Source organism: Trachinotus anak, unplaced genomic scaffold, assembly GCF_046630095.1.
Source record: "Trachinotus anak isolate AG129_WGS33_773 ecotype Australia unplaced genomic scaffold, CSIRO_AGI_Tana_v1 ptg000001l, whole genome shotgun sequence".
Lineage (NCBI taxonomy): Eukaryota > Metazoa > Chordata > Actinopteri > Carangiformes > Carangidae > Trachinotus > Trachinotus anak.
Genome location: NW_027273852.1, coordinates 10,373,426 through 10,397,483, shown reverse-complemented (window position 1 = coordinate 10,397,483; position 24,058 = coordinate 10,373,426). Strand labels below are relative to the sequence as shown.

Sequence of the window (24,058 nt, the reverse complement as noted above, 5' to 3'; positions counted from 1 at the left end):
AATACATCCATGCACTGCAAAACAGCTCTGGACTCTCAGTTTCTTAAACAGGACATTTCTGAGCGACTTAAAATAGCTCTTATTTATCAATCTCTCTTATGGATGTGCGGTTTCCCTAATGTTTTTGTTGTTGTTCCCTAATAATTCTTATTTAATGTCCACTCTGGCCTGTAGATAACCGTGCACCAATTGTAAATGTTCCTTTCAGTCTGACAGCAGCACTTTTGCACCTACTGCAGTCAAGAAAAATACCCTCCTTGCACATAACTCAATCAAAATGGCCATTGGTCCTTATTTGTCATAAGGTGGGTATGACTCAGAAAGTACAGTACTGTTTGATTTATCTGGGTCTCCGCTGTAAAGGAATAACACAGACATTACAATATACCATCATTATTTCCACCACCCCAACCCCAACCCCACCCCCAACACCACTGCCACGGTCATGAAATGGAAATGTTCTGCATTAATGTGCAGCAGAGCACAATGTTTTGCAGTGTCAAGGCAATGTGAGCGTACTGTAAAATTCATCAATGATTTATAAACAGAAGTTGTAACATTGGAAAGATTTTAAATTTCTCCAGCGCTTTCATCAACTGACGTTGGCCTGCCAACATCAGCATGCGTCTTCATGATATAATGTAGTAAGGACAGAATTCATTTCCACAGAGTGTAGTGCTTCCAGACATATGTGTGTGCATGTGTGTTCAATAGTGTGCTGCTTGTGTGTCTGCCTCTGTAACTACTCCCCCTTCACATCTCAATATCTGATCCCTGTGTGTGCGAGATAATGTAATTAATCATTATGCAGTCGTTAACACATCACTTTACATTTTGTAACTAAGGTCTAATTACCGACTAAAATATGAATTCCCATTAAGCAGAAGGTGGTTGCCGTGTGCTTGAAAGCTAGAGCACAGATTCCATCGCTCTGTGGTACACCATTAAAGGAAAATACATACATAATACACTTCTGAATTTTCTGAGACAAATTCTTATAATGCTTTTGTTGCATCTTGTAATTGCATTTTACAGTAAATCCAACTTTGAGACCAAAAAGCTGAAGCTGACTTTATAGAATAGAGAAACTGGTTTTACATCAGAGCATCAGAGGCATGTAGGATCAAACTTTCATGGTTGGATGTTTGTTACAGTTCCTGATGTTGCAATTGCTGCATCACCTCTTCGTGACAGTTCTGCTTCTATTTATGTTGGCACTAAAAATTACGCTCATGCATGGCATAAATACAGTATTAGTTTGCCAACCAGAAGAACCACATATTCTAATGTCTACAACTCAGCTGCCAATATTCAATAAAATCACATACTGATATCAACCAGGAAACTAAACGTCTGCTTGTGTAGTGTAGAACACAAATACCAAACAAACAAAAAACAAGATAAATATAAATGAGAAAAGCCTTTCAATATTCCAGTTTCTGTTCTGTTAATGTTTCAACATTTTATGGTATTTCTTAATATATGTATATCTAAGTATCTGTAAGCACAGGGTAATCATATATGAGGATTTATTGGGAAGAGACCAAAAATATTCCCATGACCACTGGATCTGATATTTCAACATTTGTTTGACTTATTGTGTATTTCTCTTATAGTAATCTTTTTTTTTTTTTTATCAACAAAGCTCAAGAGTTGAGACATATAAAACATATAGTATGGTGGTTCATGTGGAGGTTAACTGGCAGCAAAACTTACTCATTACAAGAAGTTGCCTGAATATACACATTCAATCTTGTTAATATATATTTTTTTTAATAGTTTTTTTGTTAATGTTGTTACCATTTTTTAAAGATATATTTTCTTTCATAATTTTGTTTTTCTTTCACATTATCTTACCAAGATTGAAAACAGATCCTTGTCAGGGCATACAGCATTATTAATTAGTTGTTAATTAGTGTGCTGTTTAATTAGGTTCCCAGCATGTTTAAAGGATCATCTGTAGCTTTGAGGCAATGATCCAGTGCTCTTGAATAGACTTACAAATTAATTTGAAACCCTGCAAGTGCTCGTTGTCCATATATATGAAACTTTGGTGCGCAGAGATTTTGCTAAATGTGACCAAAATTAGAATATCACTGATCCATACCAAAATTGCAGCTCCTGTTCTGTCTGTGTATCATCTTCCCCCATCCTGCAGATAAGCATCCTGAAACCCGATATGTGTCAGATTGAAGTTTCAGAGCAGTGACTCAGCTGCTGTTGAAAGTTTTTGAGTCCCAATAATTAAAAGAGAATACACAAACCCACATTATATCCATGTAATTAGCTAACAAAAGCTTTAGGGTCACGCACAATCAGTTTCCCTGAACACAGGACTTAATTGTTAATTGCAATTGTTGCAATTACACTTCAAAATCCGCAAATCAATATTTTATACTAACAATGAAAAAAATGGCTATGTGTAATGGAAAAACTGAGAGAAAATTAATTATCACCCAACTCTGCGGGTCCCCTCAGTTTTGTGGGGTGTTTTAGTGTCTTTCTGCTCATGGTTTTGGCAGATGTGCTCATTCAGCCCAGTTCTAAACAGCAGACAACTAAACACAGCAGCAAGCTGGTGAACACAGTGGCACATTTAGCAGCCAAAGAGCTAGATCTTTCCCCGAGGAAATGGTGGAGACCAATATTTTCGAATACATTTGGCTAATCAACTTTCATACAGTGATTTTTGTTAATGCTAAACTTTAGTCCTGGTTGACTTTGTGACCCCTGTGGTTACCAGTTGTAATAGTTTTTTAATTATAGTGTCATCCAAACCAGCAGTAGCCTGCATCACAATTTTAATAAATAAGACAACAGTGTCGCTGGCACCGATTCACATGTTGCACATTATGTTCAAAATGTACATCTACCACTACCTGTCAATCTTCTGTGTGTTGGCAGCCAATTTGAATCCTGCAGCAAGACGAACCCCATCAGTGACAAGAAAACTACAATACTGAAGAAATTACAATATGTGGAATGGATTTTGCTGAAAAATAAATTCTAGTCATAAATAGCATCAAAATTGGGATTTGATATATGAAAAAAATTAAATTTTCTAACTTTATGGCATGTTGTTGCCCTGTCATGCAAAAAACACCTTCAAATGCCTTCTGATATGCCAACTGGAATTTACATGATTATTGAATATTATCATGGCATGACCTCTTCGCATATTCCATAGTGGAACTATATTACAGTGACTGTGCTGTCCACACATCAGTCCCACTTTGAGCTGTAATGATCTGTGTGACCAAATGATGAGGTTAAAGGGACAGCAATGCCGTTATGCAACATAATGCTGCTTGCACAAGTGTCATCTTGAACTTCTCACACTGAGAGGGGAACAAATAATGTTAATTAGCTTGAAAACACAGAACTGTTTTTTTTTTTTTGTTTTTTTCCCTATAAGTTCATTATTTACACACCTGCTAAAAATAGTCTCTGCAGTATAAATGATTTTTTTTTTGTTACAACAGCACATGCTAATTACTGGAATTTCTCTTTTGCAAATGTTTATTTCTGTTGAACTTTTGCACTGAGTTGCCAGGCTGCATATTATCATTATTACTGTTCTTTGTGCCAGCTTTCTCTCATTAATGTGATCTTTCCATGGGCCAGTTGCAATGTCTCTGTGGATAGCATGGATTCACTACATCCATCCTACATCTTTAGCATCCTGCTGCTACTGTCATGTCACATCAAATGCTGTTATAGAATATCACTGCCCCCGCATTACTGGACATATCCTATATTTCTCTGTCCATGAGAAACTGTATAGCTTGAGTTACAGTACATGACATTTCCCCCATTATCTCGTTACTTTTTTCTTTTTTTTTTTTTTTAATAATGGGCACAAAAAAATACAATACAACAATAATAATCAAAATCCAGCCCAATTCCACTGTGTTCTAGAGGTGAAAAGGTTTATCCTTTGATAAATGAGGAACCAAGCAAATCTTGAACTTGGTTAAGTTAATAAAGGTCCATCAATAGCAGCTAAGACAAGTGCTGAATGCAAACACACCAGTCGCGTCCCTGCAGCAGTTGGTTTAGCAGGGTGTGTGTGTTTTGAATCTTAAAGGCAGGGATCCAGACACATTATTGAGTGCCACTGAAGGGGTCAAAAAGGAAGTGGCGCTGAGAGGGAGTGATAAAGAAACCTTCAGGACACTGGCAGCAGTTACTGCCATCACGCTGCAGAATTGTGATGGGGATCATTTGTCGTAGTCTCTCCAGAGAAAATCACTTGCATACATGTGGTTAATCCGTACCTGTTTTCCTCACTTGTGACTGTCAGGGATCCAAGTCGCACGAGTCTATGAAGTGGATTTTTCTGTGACAAGTAGAAGTAGGGGTGTTGCATCAGTGCTTAAAGAATATGTGACATTAGGATTTGTCTGTTTCATACAATAAGCTAAATTAAGGAATTATGGCAGACAGACAGTAGTATCTCTGCGCTGAGATAACTTAAGAAATGTAGATGCAAGCTTAGGCTACATTCAGACTGCGCTGGATTAGCTTCCAGGCTGAGAAAAGCAAAAGAATTGAAATGCAAATAAGACGGGGATTACTGAGAGAGCATTCACTCTACCAGAGCCTCTTCTATTAACTGGTGAAACACTGGTCGCGTTTGAAAAAAAAAAAAAAAAAAAAGGTATCTAAGCCTAATGATTATTCTCTCTTTACTTACTTTTTGTTTGTAGCAAGTTAATAACTCAATAGTCTTGTCATCAGTGAGACATGAACAAACAGGAGAACGTTTAGCACCTGCTTGGCAGATTACTCATACTACAATATAACAACAGCATAATGATTCAATCTAAGCCGATAATCATTCCCATTACTCCACATGCTCTAATAAACTAGTGCGCTGTGGCAGTCAGTCCCTATTCCCAAAACATGTTTGCCCTTGTTAGCATCAACCTGAAAACATAATAGAGCTGACACAACATCAGTGAGCGAGGTAACGTCTTCTCCCTGTGTATAAGGGATTTATTTGGTGAGCCAATGAGTTGCTTTTGAATCCAAAGAAAATGGTGCTAAATGAGAAAGTGAATCATCTCAACTTCAAAAGCATGCTTCCTGCACACTCAGAAGTGTGAAATTTGTAGCTGCGGGCATGGCACTGACTTGAAAGTGCCAAAATAAGATTTTTCTTTTTTTTTATAGTTTTTCAGATCTGTGAAGAAAAGGAGAGGTATTTATTGACTCTTCTCCACCTCATTAAAATGCACTTACTGACCTTGAATGTGTTTCTGTCTCTACTGTTGCAAATTGATTATATTGTTGACTACATTAAGTAAGACAACGTGTAAAAATGAATTTTACTTGATTCCAACCTTTTCTAACTTTTTTTCCACTGTTAATCTGAACACAGTGATGCACGCGCTGCATTTACATGAATGTGAGTCACATGAAAATATTCTATATAAATATCAAGGAGTCATGCTGGGAATACAGGATTTTCATGTACATTCAAACATGATGTGTAGTTTCCTGGGTGCAGAGTGCCATCTGCTGGCACAACTTAAGCACAGCACAACATCCCTCCATCCACTCACTCTATTCGCATTCAGCCTAAACTGTCCTTTTTTTTGCCTGCAGCTTCCTCCAGCTCCTCCTGGGGGATCATCAAGCGCTCCCACACATGCTGGCAGATGCAGTGTTGATTGAATATGTCTTTCCTACCACTCCTCTCCTTTCCTCCCTTTATGACACTTGTCTCCCAGTCAGGAAGTGACTTAAAGGAACTGCTGGGAAGGAAAGTGAATGAAAGATGGAGACAGAGGTGAAGAGAGCTGACACAATTGTTGCACCAGAATGTGGTCTGGGCATTAAAGGTTGTGCCATTAAAAACTTTTCCTTACAGGATTTTCTTGACTTTTCTTTGGACAGTGTTTCCTTGTAGGGGGCCTTGAAGCTGCCTGTGTTTCCTGCAGTATCGGGACAGCTGGCGAGATCAAAGCACTATCAGTTTCTGGGTCACAAAGGAAAGAAGAGCCTAGGGAGGGGAAAGAGAAACGCTTTGAGGGGAACACAACACACCTGTAGTCTCCCCAGCGTGTCCTTACCCCAAGGTCTCATCCCAACTTTCTCTCAAAGGAGTAACAAGGATATCCTGCTTACGGACGTTGCCAAATCTGAATATGATCATTTCCTTTCTATAAGTTTTTCTTTTCTTCAAATTTGGTCCACTGATATGCATTTGAAAGCCTAAGAATAAATCAATGTTTTGTCTGTTAATTTCATTCACACGTTACATTTTGAGAAAATTTAAACCCCAAAAACTCATAACAATATAATAAATTAATTGATTAAATATAACAATAAACAACCATGATGTGATTTTGAGAGCTCTCTGCAATAACAACCATCTGTTATGATTCTGCACTGCAGACTTCATGCTTACAGTCCATAAGTATTTTGACAATTACAGATTTTCTTCTTCAGGCTTTGTGCTCCAGCACATTCCATTTGTAATAAAATATAGATGTTACATTTAAGTGCTACAACTCAGCTTTGAGTAGGTTTACATCAATCTAGAAAGAACTTCAGTTCAATCCCATTGTAAAAGGATCAATTTCCCAGAGTCAGTGGGGCTGTGAGCAGTCAGGCAGTTGTTATACTACTTGGTATATACATAGTGTTTCATATAAAACATATTTTGCATTAGCCGTCGTCTTTCAGTAAGACTGTGATATTTTTTTTCAAGTGTCAGACTGCCATAGAGCTGTATGGTTATTTTATAGGTTATTAAGCTACAAAGTTATTTAATTACAGCCAGCTAGAGCTTTGAAATAGGCCTGCAATTAAAAACCTCCTGGGACTGTGGAATTCCTTTTTCAACAAGTCAAAAAGTTGTTCAACGTGTATGAACAACTTTGGTCGCCAGTTTTGGCTTAGAACACAAAAAAAACCCCAAAAGGCAAGAATTTAACTCCCTATTTCTAATAAAGACAGCAAGAAAACAGTGATATGTCTATCTGAGCTCTGTGTTAGGCAAGTCCTGTAATAGGAAAGGATGCCGGGCCGAAATTATGACCTCAACTGTGAATTTTTGCTTCTCTTTGGTATGAAATTGTGACAGATGATATTAATCCTTCCTTTGTCAAATTATGTAACAGATTTTACTGTATACCACAATACCAAAAAACAAAAAAGAGATGCACTGACCTTTAAGAGGACATCACACATAAATGACTGTTATCAAATATCATTAATACATTGTTTTCTTTTTTCCTCCTGAAGGGTAAAAGCTAATTCTGCCTGAATTTAAGCCTGAATTTAATAAAAAGAAACATATTCCAAATGTCTACTGCATGTTCCAGACCTTGACCAGGAGAGTGTGGTGTTGAATACTTTTTTTAATTTGCATTCTTTCACAAAAGTATCTTGATGTTTGACAAAATCCTGAACATGTACAAAAAGTCAGTGGTAGGTGGAGATTAAAGAACATCTGTCCACATCCTTATCAGACATTCTTCTGTGCTTTGCACATACTCATAACAAACGAAACACTGCCCAGAGGCTGAAGTGTCTGCACAGTTTGCCAAGTTTTCCATGTTTTCCTTAGGCTCTTGGAGTTCAGACAATCCTTACAGACTTTCATAGACTTTGCAGCGCAGGTATGTCAGTTTCTCAGTCCTACTTTTCCTCAGCATGGGGAACCACTCATGGTAGCTAAGATCTACAACCCTGTAGCCTGCCAACTTCAACTGCCTTCTCTTCATGTCATGCAAGCCCAACAACTGCTGTGAATGGCAGCAGTAGTGGTTCCTGCTGGCAACTTGGATTGCGAGTTTGACTGTGCCTTTGGCATCTTGTGGGGCTGAACCGGGGCTACTGCGTTTGGTAAGAGTTTCTATTATGTCACTTGTCAGGTCGAGTCCTGTGTCAAACAGTCTCCCTTCATCAGGCACCACTCTGCGAAGAGACGTTCGCTTTGGAGATGGGGTTAAACATTCTGTGGTGGTTTTAGTGCTTATTAGCTGTGCTAAAAGTTCCTCGGTTATAGTTACTCCTACATTTATTTTGCCCCAACCCTGGTTTGAAGTAGATTTGGATGAACTGTTCTCGGGGGATAATGTGGTTGTGTGGGATTCTGGGTTGACAGGTATCGGCTGCCCAGTGGAGTCAAAATGTACTTCCAGGTCAATGGAGCGAGTGTGGGGCAGAATCATTCTCTTACATACAAATTTCTCTCCCCCAAGCAGATCTTGCAGAGCAGATTCTGCTTCCTGAACCTCTGGTTTCTGGCACACATCTGATTGAGCAAACTTCCACAGCAGTTCAGCAATCTCCTCCCTGAGTTCACAGCTTAGCCGCGGGCCAGTCCACTGAGGCAGCTCTAGAGCCACAGCTCCATCTAGAGTGAGTAAGTCTTTTTTCAGCTCTAGCTGTGTTGATTTCAGTGCTAATTTCACAAAGTCAGGGCTCAAGGCTAGTGCAAGTAGGTCCTCTGGGAACTGAGAGACAAAGGCGAGGCCTAGAAGGCCAGTAAGCAGATGTTCTGGGTATCGCTGGAATTCAGCTTTCCTCTGTCTCAGGGCTTCTGTAAGGCTTGGATAGAAGCTTGGACTCTGAGCTGGGAGAAACCTTAACGTACCAAAGGCCCACAACAGTTTGCTCGAGTCTTTACTCCTGCAGTGTGGCACCAGCGAGGGAACTCTTTCAGCAAGAGCAATAAGGATGTTATCATCGCGATAATGCAGCGCTGAACACGTCAGTGCCACATGCATCAGCCCTGAGACACCCATCCGGGGGGCCCGTTGAGGAACTTCCTGTGTCATGGCCTCCATCCATGCTCTGTGATACAGGTAACTGAAACGCAAGAATTTCAGCACATTCACCATAGCAAAGTCACTCATTTCCTTAACAGAAGCGTGTGCCTTATCAAGAATACGAGTCACTGCATTCTCAGATATGGAGGTTTGGGATTTAAAGAGCCCCAAGCATACAACGCCAACCTCCTCTGGGTACAGTTGTTGTAAGTGGCACATGAGAAGCTGCTGTACAGGGCGGATCAAGCTTGTTGGGCACTGCCTACCTTCTCCCATTATATACAACAGCTGGACTAGTTCAGGGACCCCCATCTGTCCCAGATACAGATGGACTGAGTCATAAAGGTGCTGCAAGAATTGGGGGACCTGCCTCCCAATACAGCGCCACAAATCAGCAGCTAACAGCAACTGGTGGAAAGTCATCTGGTCGGCCCGACGGCTCAGCTCGGTCTCATACAGCCCGAGTAGAGTGTGGGAAGAGGGCATATCGAGCCACACAAACGACCGCAGCACTTCCAGCAGCTGCAGATCAGTAAAGAGGCGCAGGTTTTCCACAGAATATCGGAGGAGCATTACAAAGCGTTGGTTACTCCTCACTAATGACATCTTGTCTGGGTGCAAGTGGCTGAGCTCTACAAGAAACTGAGATACATCAGATGGCTTCATGCTGCTTTTTAAAACAGCCACTTTTTGGAGCAGGTGGAAAGCCTCTTCCCATTCTATTGGGTGCGGCCGCTGGGTGAGGTCAAGGGTCATGGAGGCATACTCAGGCCGGCATTTCTGAAAGGCACGTGTATCTACTTTAACGTCTGGTGGTATGGGTTTTTTGTGGTATCGTGACACTGATGGCATCTTGGGTTCAGGATCTTTGTTGAAAGCCAAGTCAAGAAGTGTGTTTTTCGAGCTGGAAAGGTGCCGGGAGCAACTTACACTGTAGCGATTACTCTGTTGCCAGAAGGAAGGTGGCAAAGTGGAGAGACATCGCTCATCCTCATCATTATCTGTCTGGCTCCGGGAGGTTGCAGAGTTCCACACAGAGTGATGATATGAAGACGGGTTGTAATGCAGCCTGTAGCTTCGTTGGAGAAAGGCTTCCTGGTGTTGAAATGCTCCTGTCTTCCCCTCCTGCTCATCGGTCTCATCCGCTGGTTTGCCAAGGATGTGCTGAACCTGGGTAAACTCCTTTCTCCTGCCTTGGAGGCAGCGTAGACTGGGCACCCGTCGACACAGCACACAGGCAGCCATCGATCTGCCACACTAAATAGACAAAAACCATGATTTATTGTAATTAACTGATAGCAGCATTTTGAAGATGTTCACTTTATATAAATACTTGTGGAACACTATGATAATGCCACAAAATGTTACAAACCAATGCTAGAGGAACAGTTCAACTTTCTACAACATTATTTATCATATGCAACACTGTAGTTTTCTGCTTACAACCCAGAATCAAAGCTGTTTAAGTAAATAAATACATATCAATACACACAATAGATTTATGATCAAACTTTCAGCAACAAATGACATGGTAAACTTAAAGACATGAGGCACTGAGCACAGCCTGACTAATGTCTTTTGACCTCCTCAGTTTTGATCATGACTAGAAATAACTTCTACTAAGACTGACTGCTCACACTCTCAGCAATTGAAACGAATGACTTTGTAGTTAATGCATTTATCGATGCTGTTAAGACTCAATTGACTCCACAACATGACATGTTGCTCCTATAAAAGTAGTGTTTCAAACTTTGCTTTGAATAATAACAATATTAATAATATAACGTTCATCTCACCTCTACCTCTGCAACATCAACACGGGTCTGTTATTAACAGTCAGCACAGCATGAACATGGAAACCTCATGAGGTTAAGAAGAGAGGAAGTCTTAAGGTAACAGACGTGCTGTAATTATGCCGGAACTCTGGTTGTTCAACCTTCACAATAAAAAAAGAGGCATTTTTTCCCCTAGGTATTGTAACCAATCATATACTAAAAACAGGTTAAGACATCGTGCTGTAGTCTATAGCATTTCAATAATGTATCGGAATACTCTGTATCACCATTATGATCTATAGTGAATGACTGTAAAGTATCGTGCCGGACTTTTATTGTTTTATTGTGGCAGGTTGATATCGCTTCCGTGGTGAGCAGCCATAACTGAACAGAATGTGACCTACGGCAGCTGCGTGGATTCAAACATCGAGAGGCAAAAAAAAAAAAAAAAAGAATACAACACAATCATTACAACAAATTTACGAATACACCACACATTGCATCGTAGCTTACTGAAATTGATTCACCGTTTTCTTGTGGATACGGTTACTGTTTTTATCCTAACTCACTGGAAAGTCGAGTCAAATTCTCTTTTTTCTTTCATTGCCTTACAACCTACCAAATAAATGTTTTAAGACTTATTCCAAACATCTGTTTAAGAATGTTGAAGTTAAAACGTTGTATTTGAGAAATATATTTAAAAGAACTTAAATGTCAGAATTTTCTAATGACAAATTGTTAGTTGTTAGCTGATAGTATACCATTATAATACCACAAAATACCAGCTAGATAATGTAACCATTGTAATTACCTTAATTACATTTTCTGGCCAAAGACTTTGTGTCAAAAAAAATATACCTTTAAGAATAAAACATTCAGTTGTGCGGTAGGCTATTTGTTAAGCTACTGTTATTCTATTTTGCCTTACTGTTTTTTGTGCTTGTATACTTTCTGAAGTTGAATAATGTTTGAACATTTCAAACTAGAAAATCCATCTCAGTTTAGCAGCCATAAAGCATATATGAATTACCTTAGCGCATACTTATTTTGAGTTGTCTCCTTGTAAACATCTGTAATTTAAACTAATCAGTTTTAAGCGAAGGTTTAAGATTTGAGAGATCTACTGTTTCTTCACAAAATTATTAGAACTTGAAACCGAGTTATTACAGACAGTAAACACTAAAGAGAAGACAAAGTTAAAAACATGTCTTAACAATTGCAACACAGCACAGATGTAAGTAATAAAATTACAGCTGGGTAAATTCCGTTTGGATTCTATTTAGCTTCACCTAATTTTGTTTTTCATGCTGGTTTTGTTCACTGTCATGCTGTCATGTCTTAATGGGACACATGAATAAAACACAGCCATTGTTAATATTATTAGGACTACCTGTGCGTTTCCTCTCATAATGAGTCAAATTGTTTTCTGTGAAAAAGGTCTTTTGCTTGGAATTAAAGTGATTTAGCACCAAGTTTAAAATACAAAGTTGCTGTGGTTTAGAAGCTGAGGAATTTCTGCAAGAAACAAATTAGTAAGTCAAATTATTCATATATGCAGAATATGTGTCAGGATCTATGTTATAAGACATCAATAGTTCCGGCTTGGTACTTTATGTGCATACAGATATATCAGTACTGGTATTTTTAAGATTTTAACCACTCCATAGACAACAATATAATATAAGTATCTATATTTATTCTCTCCAGAAAAATCATAATCCATGCTCTTTCTTCTGTGGGTGCGCTGATAAAATGTCTATTAACTGTTTCCAACAGCACTGGGAAGCAACAGGTAACAGTGACCTGTAATTACTGCATGTTTTACGCTATGTGTGAATCTTCTTTACTTGTCCCTTTTAGTCCAAGTATGAATCAGAAATATTTACTTTTTAAAACTGAGCTACGGCTCATTTGTTTTGAAACATGTGGATAGAAACAGATATCTTGCCAAACTCATATCTATAGTTTGTAGACAAAACTAATCTTAGCAAAAGATCAGACATTAAAATACCATTTGTTTAATTTCTGTTGCAAGATATACCCATAACTGCAGTTTCTTTCCCATGGGAAGGACCATTTTGTACCACAGCCCTCTAGCCTTTTAAATAAGAGGTATTTTTTGACCACATATAATTTAGATATCATCATCACATAAATGATTAATTTCAATTATAGATGAACAGCATTTTGTGTTGCCTAAATTATTTCCAATTTGTCCCATTTAACTTCTGTGCCGATAGAAAATACTGAGATAAACAAAGAATCATCACAAAAAAAATAGCTTGAAAAGTCTGTTTAAATGTGTTTTATTTCATCCCTGCCTCCTCAATTCACATTAAATTAATTAAAAAACCTTTTTCACATGGTTTTCGTGTTACTTTATGTTGCAGAATCATCAGCATCACAGTTGATTAAGAAATTTCCTCTATGTGTTTTTATATTATATTGATACTGTTTCTTTTAATTTTTCAGTCACTTTATATTTACATATTAAAAAAAACAAACAAACAAACAAAAAAAAGCTTATGCATTTAAATTGCAGCACTTTTTGTAACACTCTACATCTGTGAGACCAGGAGGGTAATTTCAGATTCTGTGCTCTCATTGTGTGACTTCACACATGAATGAATCTAGGGGTTAAAGGTGACCTAGACTGACCTATGGTCATAAGACAATTCCCTGCTTTTCTACTCTGAGGGGGAATACTCCTCATGTTCTTTCAGTGGGAGGAGCATTGGCAGTAGATACTTAAGACCATGCTGGTAACATCAGTGCCCTTTTCTACCCTACATGTTCATCAAGATTTAACTTAAATTAAATTTCACACTGCATACTTCATACTTTCAGCCCGTGTTTTGTTGTTCTTTTTTTTTTCATAAAATACAAAATGTGTGGCCTTGAGTTAGAGAGTAATTAGTGGCTTCGAATTACAACAATAATGACCCAAACACACTTTCTGAAATTATACCGAAGAAATGTATCTATTTAAGGACAATGTAAGTAATTTTGGTGTGTGTGCTATTAAAATCTACAAATACACAAATGCTGTATTAGGTTGTTATGAACAGGATATAGGCCTATATATTGTATTCAATCAGTAGCTAATAGAACTTAGAGCTAATAACTTTTATTACAATAGCATAAATGTGATAATTTCACCTGGATTTGTGTGTCTTTTCCTGAAGCATTTGAAACAGACAGAAACTTGGGTTATTCATAATTTTCTTTCTATTGTAGGAAAGTTTATGGCTTGTGTTTTATAGTTAGCTGTAACTTAATATTCCTTCAAATGACAAAAAGTTTTCAGCAGCAGCTAGCAAATTAGACACTTAGACATCAATTTATTTCTTTAGGTCTATCTAAACATTACAAATACTCTCCAGTTAATAATTCTAAATTGAGACAACAAGCCAGTGATTTTGTTTCATTAATTTAATTTGTGAGGCATCTGTGCAAATCTCACTTTATAAAAATGTTGTAGGCTAACTTTTTATGAATAAAGGATTACATTTTGTTTGTTGTTGCATTAATGCAACCTTGGAAAGGTGGGCAGCTATTATACATCTGAGAAATGCCATTGCTGGAAATCCTATAATAATTGAAAATATTCATAATTTTGATTTGGTAAACACAAATAATTAGAAATAAATTGTAGTATTTAAAGAATTGATTTGAGAAAGCTATTCCTCCTTATAATGATATTTGTTTCAAACATTTGTCCATACTCACAAGACTTTTTCTTCTTCTTAACATTAACAACAACAAAACCAGGTTACAACTTTATCTGCGTCGACTTGTGTAACTCTGCTGCTGATGTTCCCTGCAATAGCAGCCTATATGTTTCCTTGATCTTTTAATTATTAGTCTTTTCAATTTTTTTTTTTTTTTTTTCTTCAAAATTAGGTATAAATTTCGATGTTTATGCATTTCACCAACCCTTCGTGTGTTTACCCACCGCTGCTAAATCAAGCGGTGAAACTTGAGAGCGGCACTTGGAGAGGAAGTAGTTGATTTATGCTAATGAAGGAGTTGGGGTTTAGCTACGCTGGCTGGGAGCCGCCCTTCATTCACCACATGGTTAAACCTAGACTCCACTCGCGCCACTTTCGCAATCTTACTACGATTCCCAAACTCCTAGCAAATCACAATAGCAGCACATGGTTGTGTTTTTTCGGATTATATGTCCTAGCTGTCTTTCCCAATTTGTTAAGTCTTTTTTTTTTTTTTTTTTTTTTTTCCTTTTCTCAGTTTTCCAGATATCCCCCCCCCCCCCCGAAACAGTGTGAGTAAACGGTAAGTGTGCACAAGTGAGTGAAGATGGTGGATTTCAGAGGCTAGTGTCTTATTACGCGCATGTTTATTGGCAAGAAACCTGTTGTTAGCCTTGTCGGGAGACGCGGTTAAACGTCAGGAAAAGTGAAATGCTCGGGACTGTACGCCACACCGGAGCCACACTTTCGCGTTTACATTAGGAGAGAGAAGAGGTGGGGGGGGGGGGAGAGAGAGAAAAAAGACATGTTTTAATCGTCAGTTTCCGCATTTGAAAAACAATGTTGTAAGAGGCGCATGGCAGCCCTCTCCTTCACGGTTGGAGAATGAGGGAGATTTGAAAAGCTTTGCCTCGCTGCTGCACCTCAAGTCGGTGCCTTGTGGGGGGGAAGTGAGACGCACTCGTGAAAATTACGTGTTGCACACTGTGATTATAGTAGCTGCAAGTTATGGACCCGTGTGCCCCCGTTGTCGGCCACATGTTGACAGAAATATAAGTTTTTCACGTAATTTGGGCGCAGTGGTGTGCACTTGGAAGTGCCTCCAGAACAAAGCACGGCAGCACATGGGGCTCCAGCAGGCCGCACGCCTTTGCTATCCCGCAAGCTGCCGAGTTAGCCGCTAACGCTAACACATCGACGAGTAGATATGGCTAAGTGACATTATTGACATCGGTTTGGTTGACCGTGTTATGCGCGATTGAGGGGTAATGTCGGGATCTGCAAGCACCGGGGACCGCACACACTGATATTCAATCTGTGTTAGCATGTACGAGTAAGCTACACTGATGCAGCTAAGTTAGGCTAAGATAACAGAAGGCATTGGTTTGAAGCGGACGGAGCGCTGAGCCCGTGTGTCTTTTAAGCAGTTTTCTCCGGGTGCTGTGATTCAACATAACCGACCTGTGTATTACTCTAAATCTTTATCGTATAACAATCTTTTTTTTTTTTTTTATTTTATTTTATTTTTTTTTTGAAAGCGGACCACACTCGCAGGCTGCACGCGTTAGCCTGTTTGGCTAACACATGCTTGCGTCGGTGTGTTTTGATGGAGCCCTCGGGTACTACTAGCTTGTTGTGTGATGGATCCTGTCTTAAGTTTGCAGTAGCTCGCATCTTACGCTTGGTGCGCCCACTCCTAATGAGCGCACACTTCACTTGCACCTGATTTTCCGTGTAAAGCGCACAGGCAAGTCACGCAGCGCCAGTTTAATTGCGCCAGTGTTGTGTTATCCAGCATATATATTAAACGCTCCAAATGCAGACTCCTGGGCGCCATGTTGGTGCGTGGGGGAGGGGTACAGCAATGTGACTGGAGCACAAGTGTTGCTATCCTCCACAGTCCTGGTTCGGTCTCTGGTTTCCCATTGAACTTTGTCAGACAGTTCGACATGTGGTCGTTTCTCTTTTCTGCTTGATGAATGCGCCAGTGTTTAGCCACAAAGCGTATTCTGGATTGTCATTTGGACCCCCACCCTCACTGAAATACACGGTGATAGCCAATTAGGCGGGTTACTGGGCAATACCTCAGTGTTCGCTATGTCAGGGCTTTGTGCAGGGGTGAATGTGCAAAGTGCTAAACGCACCAGTCTCTTGACCCACTGACACAATCGTAGGATGTTTTTCATATTTCTCTAGTGCCACTTTCAACTGAAATGCCAATTTCTTTTTACAGGGTCTGTAAAAGTTGAGGGTTCAACACATATGTTGCAAATGTAATAAGGAGAAATTATATAAAAAAAATGGATGGATAAATTAAGCAAGCAAGGTTCAGTATTTACAAGCCTAAGGCTAAGTGCTTCATAGTTGTGCATGCAGTTGCGCTGTCTGCATCAGAAACTTATATCAGTACTCCGTGGCATGACTTCCTTTAAAACTGCATTACATGTCTAAGGTTTTGAAAACAAACAGGAGCGTAAACACAACTTCTTGGTGGAGGCCGCAATGCAAGTCTAACACAGAATGAGGCATTCAGTTGGAGGAAACAGTCTTGGTCAGCTGAATTGAGAAGTCAGGTGGTGCGCTCATTGCTAAGTTACTGCCAGTTTGAGGCAGTACTAAAGTGATCAGTTTAACAGATCTATCATTTTAATGTAATGAACGAACAATGTCCGACACTATTTGGTTTCGGTTTGTCAAATGTGAGGATGTGCTGCTTGCCCTTTTTTTTTTTTTTTTTTGTATATATTTGGAAAATAAAATTGAGTTTTGGATTGTTAGTCAAAAAAAAACACTTGGACTTTGCAAATTTATAGCCAGCATTTTTCACAATATCTTGACATTTTATAGTATACAAGTTATTAATCAAACGTAATGCATTTCAGTTAATGAGAATCGGTGATTCTAGCCCTGAATTGAAGTTGCTGACATTCTCTCGATGCTGTCTTTCCTTTATTCTTGCAGATCCCTGTGCACATCTGCATCTCCTCTGGAAGGCACTTTGTGGATCTAAAGGCAACCTAATTCATTCTGTGAACAAAAGATCTCCAGGAACAGTTAGAAGTCACTGTAGTGTCAAAGTGCTTACAGTGCAGGTAGTTTTATAAAATCTACTGCAGTGAAGGCACTTTCAGCACTATTCTGATAATGTTGACGAAAGGAGCTGGCTTATTCACAGGTATGACCTATTTTATGCCAGTCCTGCATAGACTGAATCCAAATACACGTCTGGCACGACTTCGTCTCCATCCTGCTGTGAGGTTCAGCGCCCTGCTGTTTCTGAGTGAAGCAACTGTGTCTGGAGCAGGTCCCCTCTTATAAAACATGCTTGACATTTGTGAGGCGTCATGCAACTTGTTTCTATGAATAATGGTATTCAGCATTCAGCAGTGGGTGAAATTTGTAAGACTACTGAGTGTCGCAGATAGTTTTACCTGCTTTCTTTTAATTTAGTAACGAAATGCCATACAGTACGGGCCAAATAATGTAAAACTGAACTTTGTTTAATTTTGTGTCTGTGGAAATGGTCTGTTGTGAAATCAGTATTCAGCATAACTTGCGCTTCCCTTCCCTCCTCTAGTGCTTATGCTAAGGTGCATCTAGTGCAGATAGTGAAGTAGACTAGCACCTACTGCCCTAAGTGCTCCTTCTGGCATAAGGTGCTGGGACCCTCATCTGCTCTGTATCTGAATATTTGTGTGTGTGTGTGTATATATACACACTTAATTGTAGCAGTTCCCTGTTAGTTTTGCATAGTTGCGCTGCAAGAAGAAATAAGTTGTGCAAATCTATGCAAAACTGATGGTGACCTGTGTTTCCATCTGGAACTCCTTTTTTTTTTTTTTTTTGTTTTTCTCCTCCATAGAGGTTTCCACTACAGCTCTTAATAAGGTGAAGACAGGTTTCAGTAGTATTAAAGTGCTTATAGTGCAGGTAGTTTTATGAAATTCTACTGCAGTGTGAGCACTTAAAGTACTTCTAGACACGTGTCTCTTCTTGGAAAACTGCAGAGGTAGCGTGTACACATGGGTCTCTGGTTAGTTTTGCTGGTTTGCTTTCAGCTTTTCACTGTACTGCTGTGCAAATCCATGCAAAACTGATCATAGAACTGAAATGAATCTGTCAGAAGCGATCCCTTTCTGTGCAGGTTGGGAGAGGTGGCAATGCTCTGTACTTGTGTGGTATTGCACTTGTCCCGGCCTGTTGAGGACATGGGGAATTGTTCTGCAATAAGTTCTCCTGTGGAAGGACACCTTTGTATTGGACATTCTATCATCCTGTGGTCGTCATCTCCATCCTGTCTGATTTGCTTTTATCTGTAGGTTACTTAATTTGCTTTAGAGTTTAGCCATGTCATATATCTGACAGTTGAGTATAATGTAGACATCCAAGGAAATGGTTTTCTTAATGTCACAAGTGTATAAATATAGTTCCTGTTTGTGATGATTATTCAGTTTTGAAAATAAAACATTTCCAATGGTTCACTGAGGTACTTGTTGCTTTTTCAACAGATATATAAAACAATGACCATCTGGCAGGCTTAAAGAAGAAAGGGTGCTTTACAGTGGAAAAATGCAATGGTTTAAAAAAAAAAAGTTTACTCTCCTTTTAGGGTCTTCACAGTATGTAAAATAATTATTTTCTTTTATGGTAAATCTCAGTTAAATGTACAATGGATGTATAATCACATCCTTTTTTAAAGTTAACTGACATTTCTGGTTAATTTTCCCTCAATTTTATCATTCTCCAAACTATCTGGGCAATTTAAAATTATAATATAATCTAACATAATCTACTTTAAGGTTAATTTATTATTACAACTGTCTCTTTTGTTTTTGTTACTACACATTACTATATCGTCATTAGGAGGTTCAAGTTAGGCTTTTAATGAAGAGAGCTAGTTGGTTGAGGTGAAATGCATGCAGGGTGGCAGAAATTATGGAACACCTGCCAGTGCATCTTTTGTTCTAAACCTGATTTGCATACATTGAGATCATTTTTACATTGTCCTTGAAGGAAAACCTTTTTGGATTCAAGTCAGCACAGAAACCCTACATCATTTAGCAAGGTTATAAACATTACAAATACAACTAAACTAACTCTACTGATGTTAAATGTTACATGCTATATAATTAATATTAAAAACAGATTTTCAGAATATGTATTTAAAAAAAATTAAATTAGAATGAATAAGAAAAAATGTGTTAAACATTTAGATGTCCACTGCTGATGGTCAAACATTTATTCAGAAGTAATAAATAATAGGTTAATGAACATTTGGAATTTTAACATGCACAGTATATATATAAAAAAACATTAAAAGCATAAGGAGTCAGTTTTGATGTAGCTGTAAGTAAGTGTTACCCCTTCTACTATAAGGCATGTCAGTGCGGGAGTGATGACGAGCTCCAATCCAAGTTTCAAATTCTGGTAGTGGGGGTTGTTTCCTGTTAATGTGAATTGTTCCTTTAAAGGAAAAAGCCACAGTTACACCTTTCTCCAGCAGAGGGAGGTATCTGTATACATAATAAAGCGCTTATTTCAGGGTAAGCAGCCAATTTACTGTGTTGAGAATTAAATGTTCGTACAAAATGAATAAAGCAACATGCAAATATGAATATTCCACCAACCAAAATTGTTGTTGTTGGCAGCTTGTGCTTTGAGCACGTGATTTTCCGAGATTTTCAAATTTTATAACCGAATGTTGACCTTAGTTTTACAAAATCATTACAATATTCTTGGTGTTTTTTATTTTATTTTTTTTTACTAAACATAACCTCTAGTTTAAATTGTCCAAATGCGTGAACTGGAGGGATGTTTTCTGTTGCTCTTTGCCTAAATTCCACTGTCACAAACAGGTATGTGTTACAGATATTAACAAATTGACTGCTCTATGCATACAACACATTGCACACACACACACACACACACAGACAGTGAGCAGAGTTTTCATTATTTGCCATTGTATGGTAGGCTGGCAGAGAGAGCCACTCACTGGAGTGTTCACCTTTCATTATCATGTCCTCTTTACTTGACAGACATGATAAATGGGAAGCATCCAGAAAGGACATGAACTCAAAGATGCATTTCTGCTTGTTGGTCCGTGCTGATTGCTCTAGCAACCTCTATTTACTTTGATGCCTTGAAAATCTTATGCCTTTATTAGACAGAATGCTGCATGATTGTGGGTTGTCAGGTAGATGGCACCTGGTGTTTTCAAGTTGTTGTGCTAATGTGGCCAAACTGTGTCAGGGATCAACTAATACTGCATTCTAACTACTTTTAAATTCAGAATATTTAAATATATGCTGAAAAGACAATTCATAGTAGACACATTTAATCCATTTCGAAGGTACACATTAAAACTAAACTAGTTTACATGCTCACAACATTCTCTGGGGTTGGAAACATTGGTCTGTCTGACGTCTGTCAGATCGTCCATGTCTTTGTTCCGGACTGAAATATCTTCACAACTACTGAATAGATTGCCATCAGATTTCACACAAACATTACTGGTTGCCAGAAGATGAATCCTAATGACTTTGTTGATCTCCTGACTTTTCCTCTATTGCATAAGATTTGTGTGTTTGAGTGACATCTAGCACCATTATCAAGTCACAGTTCCAGTTTGTTTAATATCTTCCACCAAGCTCATAGCATTCTCATCAGCCTCAGCTGCACTTTTATGTACAGTAATAAACAGCAAATGTTAGCACGCTAACATGCTAAACTAAGATGGTGAACATTGTAAATGTGCTACACACCAGCTCAACATCAGCATGTTAGCATTGTCATTGTGAGCACGACATGTTGATGTTTGGATTTAGCTCACAGCTCCACTGTGCAGCCTCAGCTGCTTGCATGGCTGTAGACTGTCAGTCTTGTTACATCAGTACCATTATTTTTTAAACGAAAATAATGTATTTAATTAAAAAGAACGAACTTCATTCATTTCAATAAATATGCAGTAAATGGTGAAATATTTTTAGTAATTTTAATAATTTTAGTAACAGTCTTGATCGTCTTTGTCAGCCACATTAAAGAGAGCAAGTAGTGCACAAAAAGTAAATCATGCTGAACAGATGAAAACAACACACTCAGGATATTAAATATTTCAGCATGTTGGTTGGGACATGTCATCGTATCACATTTGCTATGAGATGGTGAAAAGAGAATATCTGTTGGCGCACTATTAGTTGTAGCCATGGGAAATGAATGCCTGCGTCTTTGCAGATGAGAGTTGTCTCAAGTCGTTCAAAGGCGGCCTCTAATTAAGACGCAATCCTCTCAGCACAAAAGTGCTCCACACTAGATGTGTTGTGCTTTCTGCCTTTCTGCTTGATTATGTTGTTCATCTCATGGACCTGTTCCTCCCTAATCTGTATTCAGAGTTCAGTCTCTCTCTCTCCTCATCCATGGATAGAAATGATTTTACTAGCCCTTTAACCCATCAGTTTAGGCTCATGCAAAACGGACTTTTTATTGTGAACAGTTATGGCCCTCACTGTCCCCTGGTTTAGTGGAGATCATATGGGACACAACAAAAGATTGTTAATTAATTATTTGGATGCATTGTACTCTCCTTTCCTCTGAGTACCTAACCGAAATCAAACATGAGAAAAAAAAAAAAAAAAAAAAAAATCAATATGCCAGGTTCCCTGAGGATCCAGCTGATGGGAGTCTGTTTGTGCATGCTTAAATTAGTTGGGATCTGTGGTGCAATTATTGTTGTGAATTTGTCAAGGATTACAGAGAAAGAGGGTGTATGAGCATGAGTCATTCTTCTTGGAGGTTGGCTGTTGTCGGTTTCATCAACATTTAATAGCCCCCGATTCTCTGCAGATGGCCACAAACACTTAATCAACACAAGTCCTCAACACAGACTCTTGTCCTGATAGTAATTACCCAACCCCAACTGTGTCCACTGATAACTACCGAGTAATATGTGGCACTCACGATGGTCATGATTTGGCAGATATCAATTTGTTCTTAAGAGTCTTAAACCCAGAGAGCTCTGTACAAGTAGTACTATCAGAGTGTGACTGAATTTAGAGAAACCTGGTTTGCTCCTCTCTGTACTTGTAGGACTAATTGAATATTCAGATGGGACCTTGTGTGTGTTGATGTTATGTCTCAAGGGATTGTTTAATTCTGCTAACAGACACAAAAAAGCCTGTGTCAGCCATGCTGCTGAGGCTGCAGTTCGCGGCTGGCATTCGCTCTGATGGGGGTCTGTTCCTTCAGCTGACCTCTGTGAGTTAACCTTGGCTCTGTCTCCAGGATCGTACCCGACCAGAGAATGAACTCTGGTTTCACGTATGCATATGGCTCACCGCAGCTGTCAATTTATGCTGATGCGCTTTTGAATTAGCCATGAAAAACAATTAATTTTCTGAGCAGGTTGATCAGGAGTTTTCGCAAGGACCTTAATCACAATCTTTTGTGGAAGAGCACTTGCTGACTATATGGCTTGTGAAGCGAGACATGAACAGAATTCAAAGAATGTCCATTTGAGATTAGGAAAAAATCTCTTGCCTGCTTTATATACTGTACACACACTTGATCTGTCAGGTAGTAATAATTCTATCACTGCAGACTTATATATCTTACAAAATAAAATAACTCTCACAAGTGATAGTACACAAATTTGAGAGCATCACTGACACCAGCACTGCATATTACACATACTGAAAAATTCAAACTGCTTTTAGACCTTGAATGAGTGTATGCGATATATATGGCATATTTATTAACATAGCCTACCGATTCCAGACTAACGCTATCATATAATTCCACCTATGTTGTGTTTCACACACAATAATCATATTATGGACAAGAAATACAACATAATCACTCTTAGATCATGTATGATTTGGGTAATTAAAAATGTTTGCAATTTTGAGAAGCTGCAGTCTCAAGTTCAGAGCCCCAAAGGCACTGTGTGCAAGAAAGAGCACTGCTGTGGTTATATACTGGGCTACTAAGTCACATAAAATGTCTTTAACCACACTACATCACAGCTACCAATCTGTGTCCTATTTTTCATTACCCTTGCTGTCACCTGTCTTTCATTCCCTGTCCTTAGGGAGTCAAAGTTCCCTTTGGCTTGAAAACCTCTCCAATCTTTTTTCATCTGCTCAACTAATTTCCAGTGGACTGGCCAGTAAGATGCAATGGCAGAGGATTCAGTGGTGCAGACGCTGGAACACCAACTGTTCTGCAGTTTTCTGGGCCTTGCAGTTTTTTTTAGAGGTAATTTTTGGACATCTGTAAGCCTTTATTTATAGGACAGTGGATAGTGACAGGAAATGGGACAGAGTATAGGGGAGTGGCATGCAGGAAAGAGTCTGCCTAGCTGAGAGTCAAACCGGGGACCTGAGCCCACGTGGTATGCACCCTGGGGTCGTGGAGTTTTTGAGACCATTTCAGGGTTATTAACTGAAGGTAAAGCGGTACAGTATCTGCAATGTTTTACTGTATTTATGACTGTGTAGCTCTTAACCAGTCTAATAATGCTGTTCGGGATTTACCTGTACTGTAGCAGTTGTCTCTTCTGAAAAATTACAGTATGGAGGGACAACACGTATTTTCATGGATTTAGAGATTCTGGGTGGCAATTAAATTGGCTGCTATCTCTTGGGTTTGGGTTATAGAAAGACCACACAGGGCAAATGGTGGTGAAACATCTGTGAGTATTCCATCAGTATTATATGGTGTGAACAATCCAAAATATAACATCTGGGCTTTTGGTCTCATGCATGGACTGTGGTACTACAACACTATCTTCCCA

General features: G+C 38.9%; 1 protein-coding gene and 1 long non-coding RNA gene across 2 annotated transcripts; one reads left to right on the top strand and one right to left on the bottom strand.

The window, feature by feature from the left end:
• Positions 1-7,350: 7,350 nt before the first annotated feature.
• LOC139619981 (FAST kinase domain-containing protein 5, mitochondrial) lies at positions 7,351-12,921 on the bottom strand. Its single transcript, XM_071475079.1, has 2 exons — positions 10,583-12,921; positions 7,351-10,043 (listed from the first exon to the last, which is right to left on the bottom strand). Exon 2 carries the CDS (start codon positions 10,029-10,031, stop codon positions 7,602-7,604), a length of 2,430 nt encoding a protein of 809 aa, XP_071331180.1. The 5' UTR covers positions 10,032-10,043; positions 10,583-12,921; the 3' UTR covers positions 7,351-7,601.
• A 1,355-nt stretch (positions 12,922-14,276) lies between these two features.
• On the top strand, positions 14,277-18,750 carry LOC139619989 (uncharacterized). The gene is made up of 2 exons (XR_011690714.1): positions 14,277-14,854; positions 17,233-18,750. It is a non-coding gene; the product is annotated as an uncharacterized lncRNA (long non-coding RNA).
• Positions 18,751-24,058: the final 5,308 nt, after the last annotated feature.

What these genes read in the sequence shown, in the direction of transcription:
- LOC139619981 (XM_071475079.1), bottom strand. Translation starts at nt 10,031, where the DNA reads ATGGCTGCCTGTGTGCTGTGTCGACGGGTGCCCAGTCTACGCTGCCTC.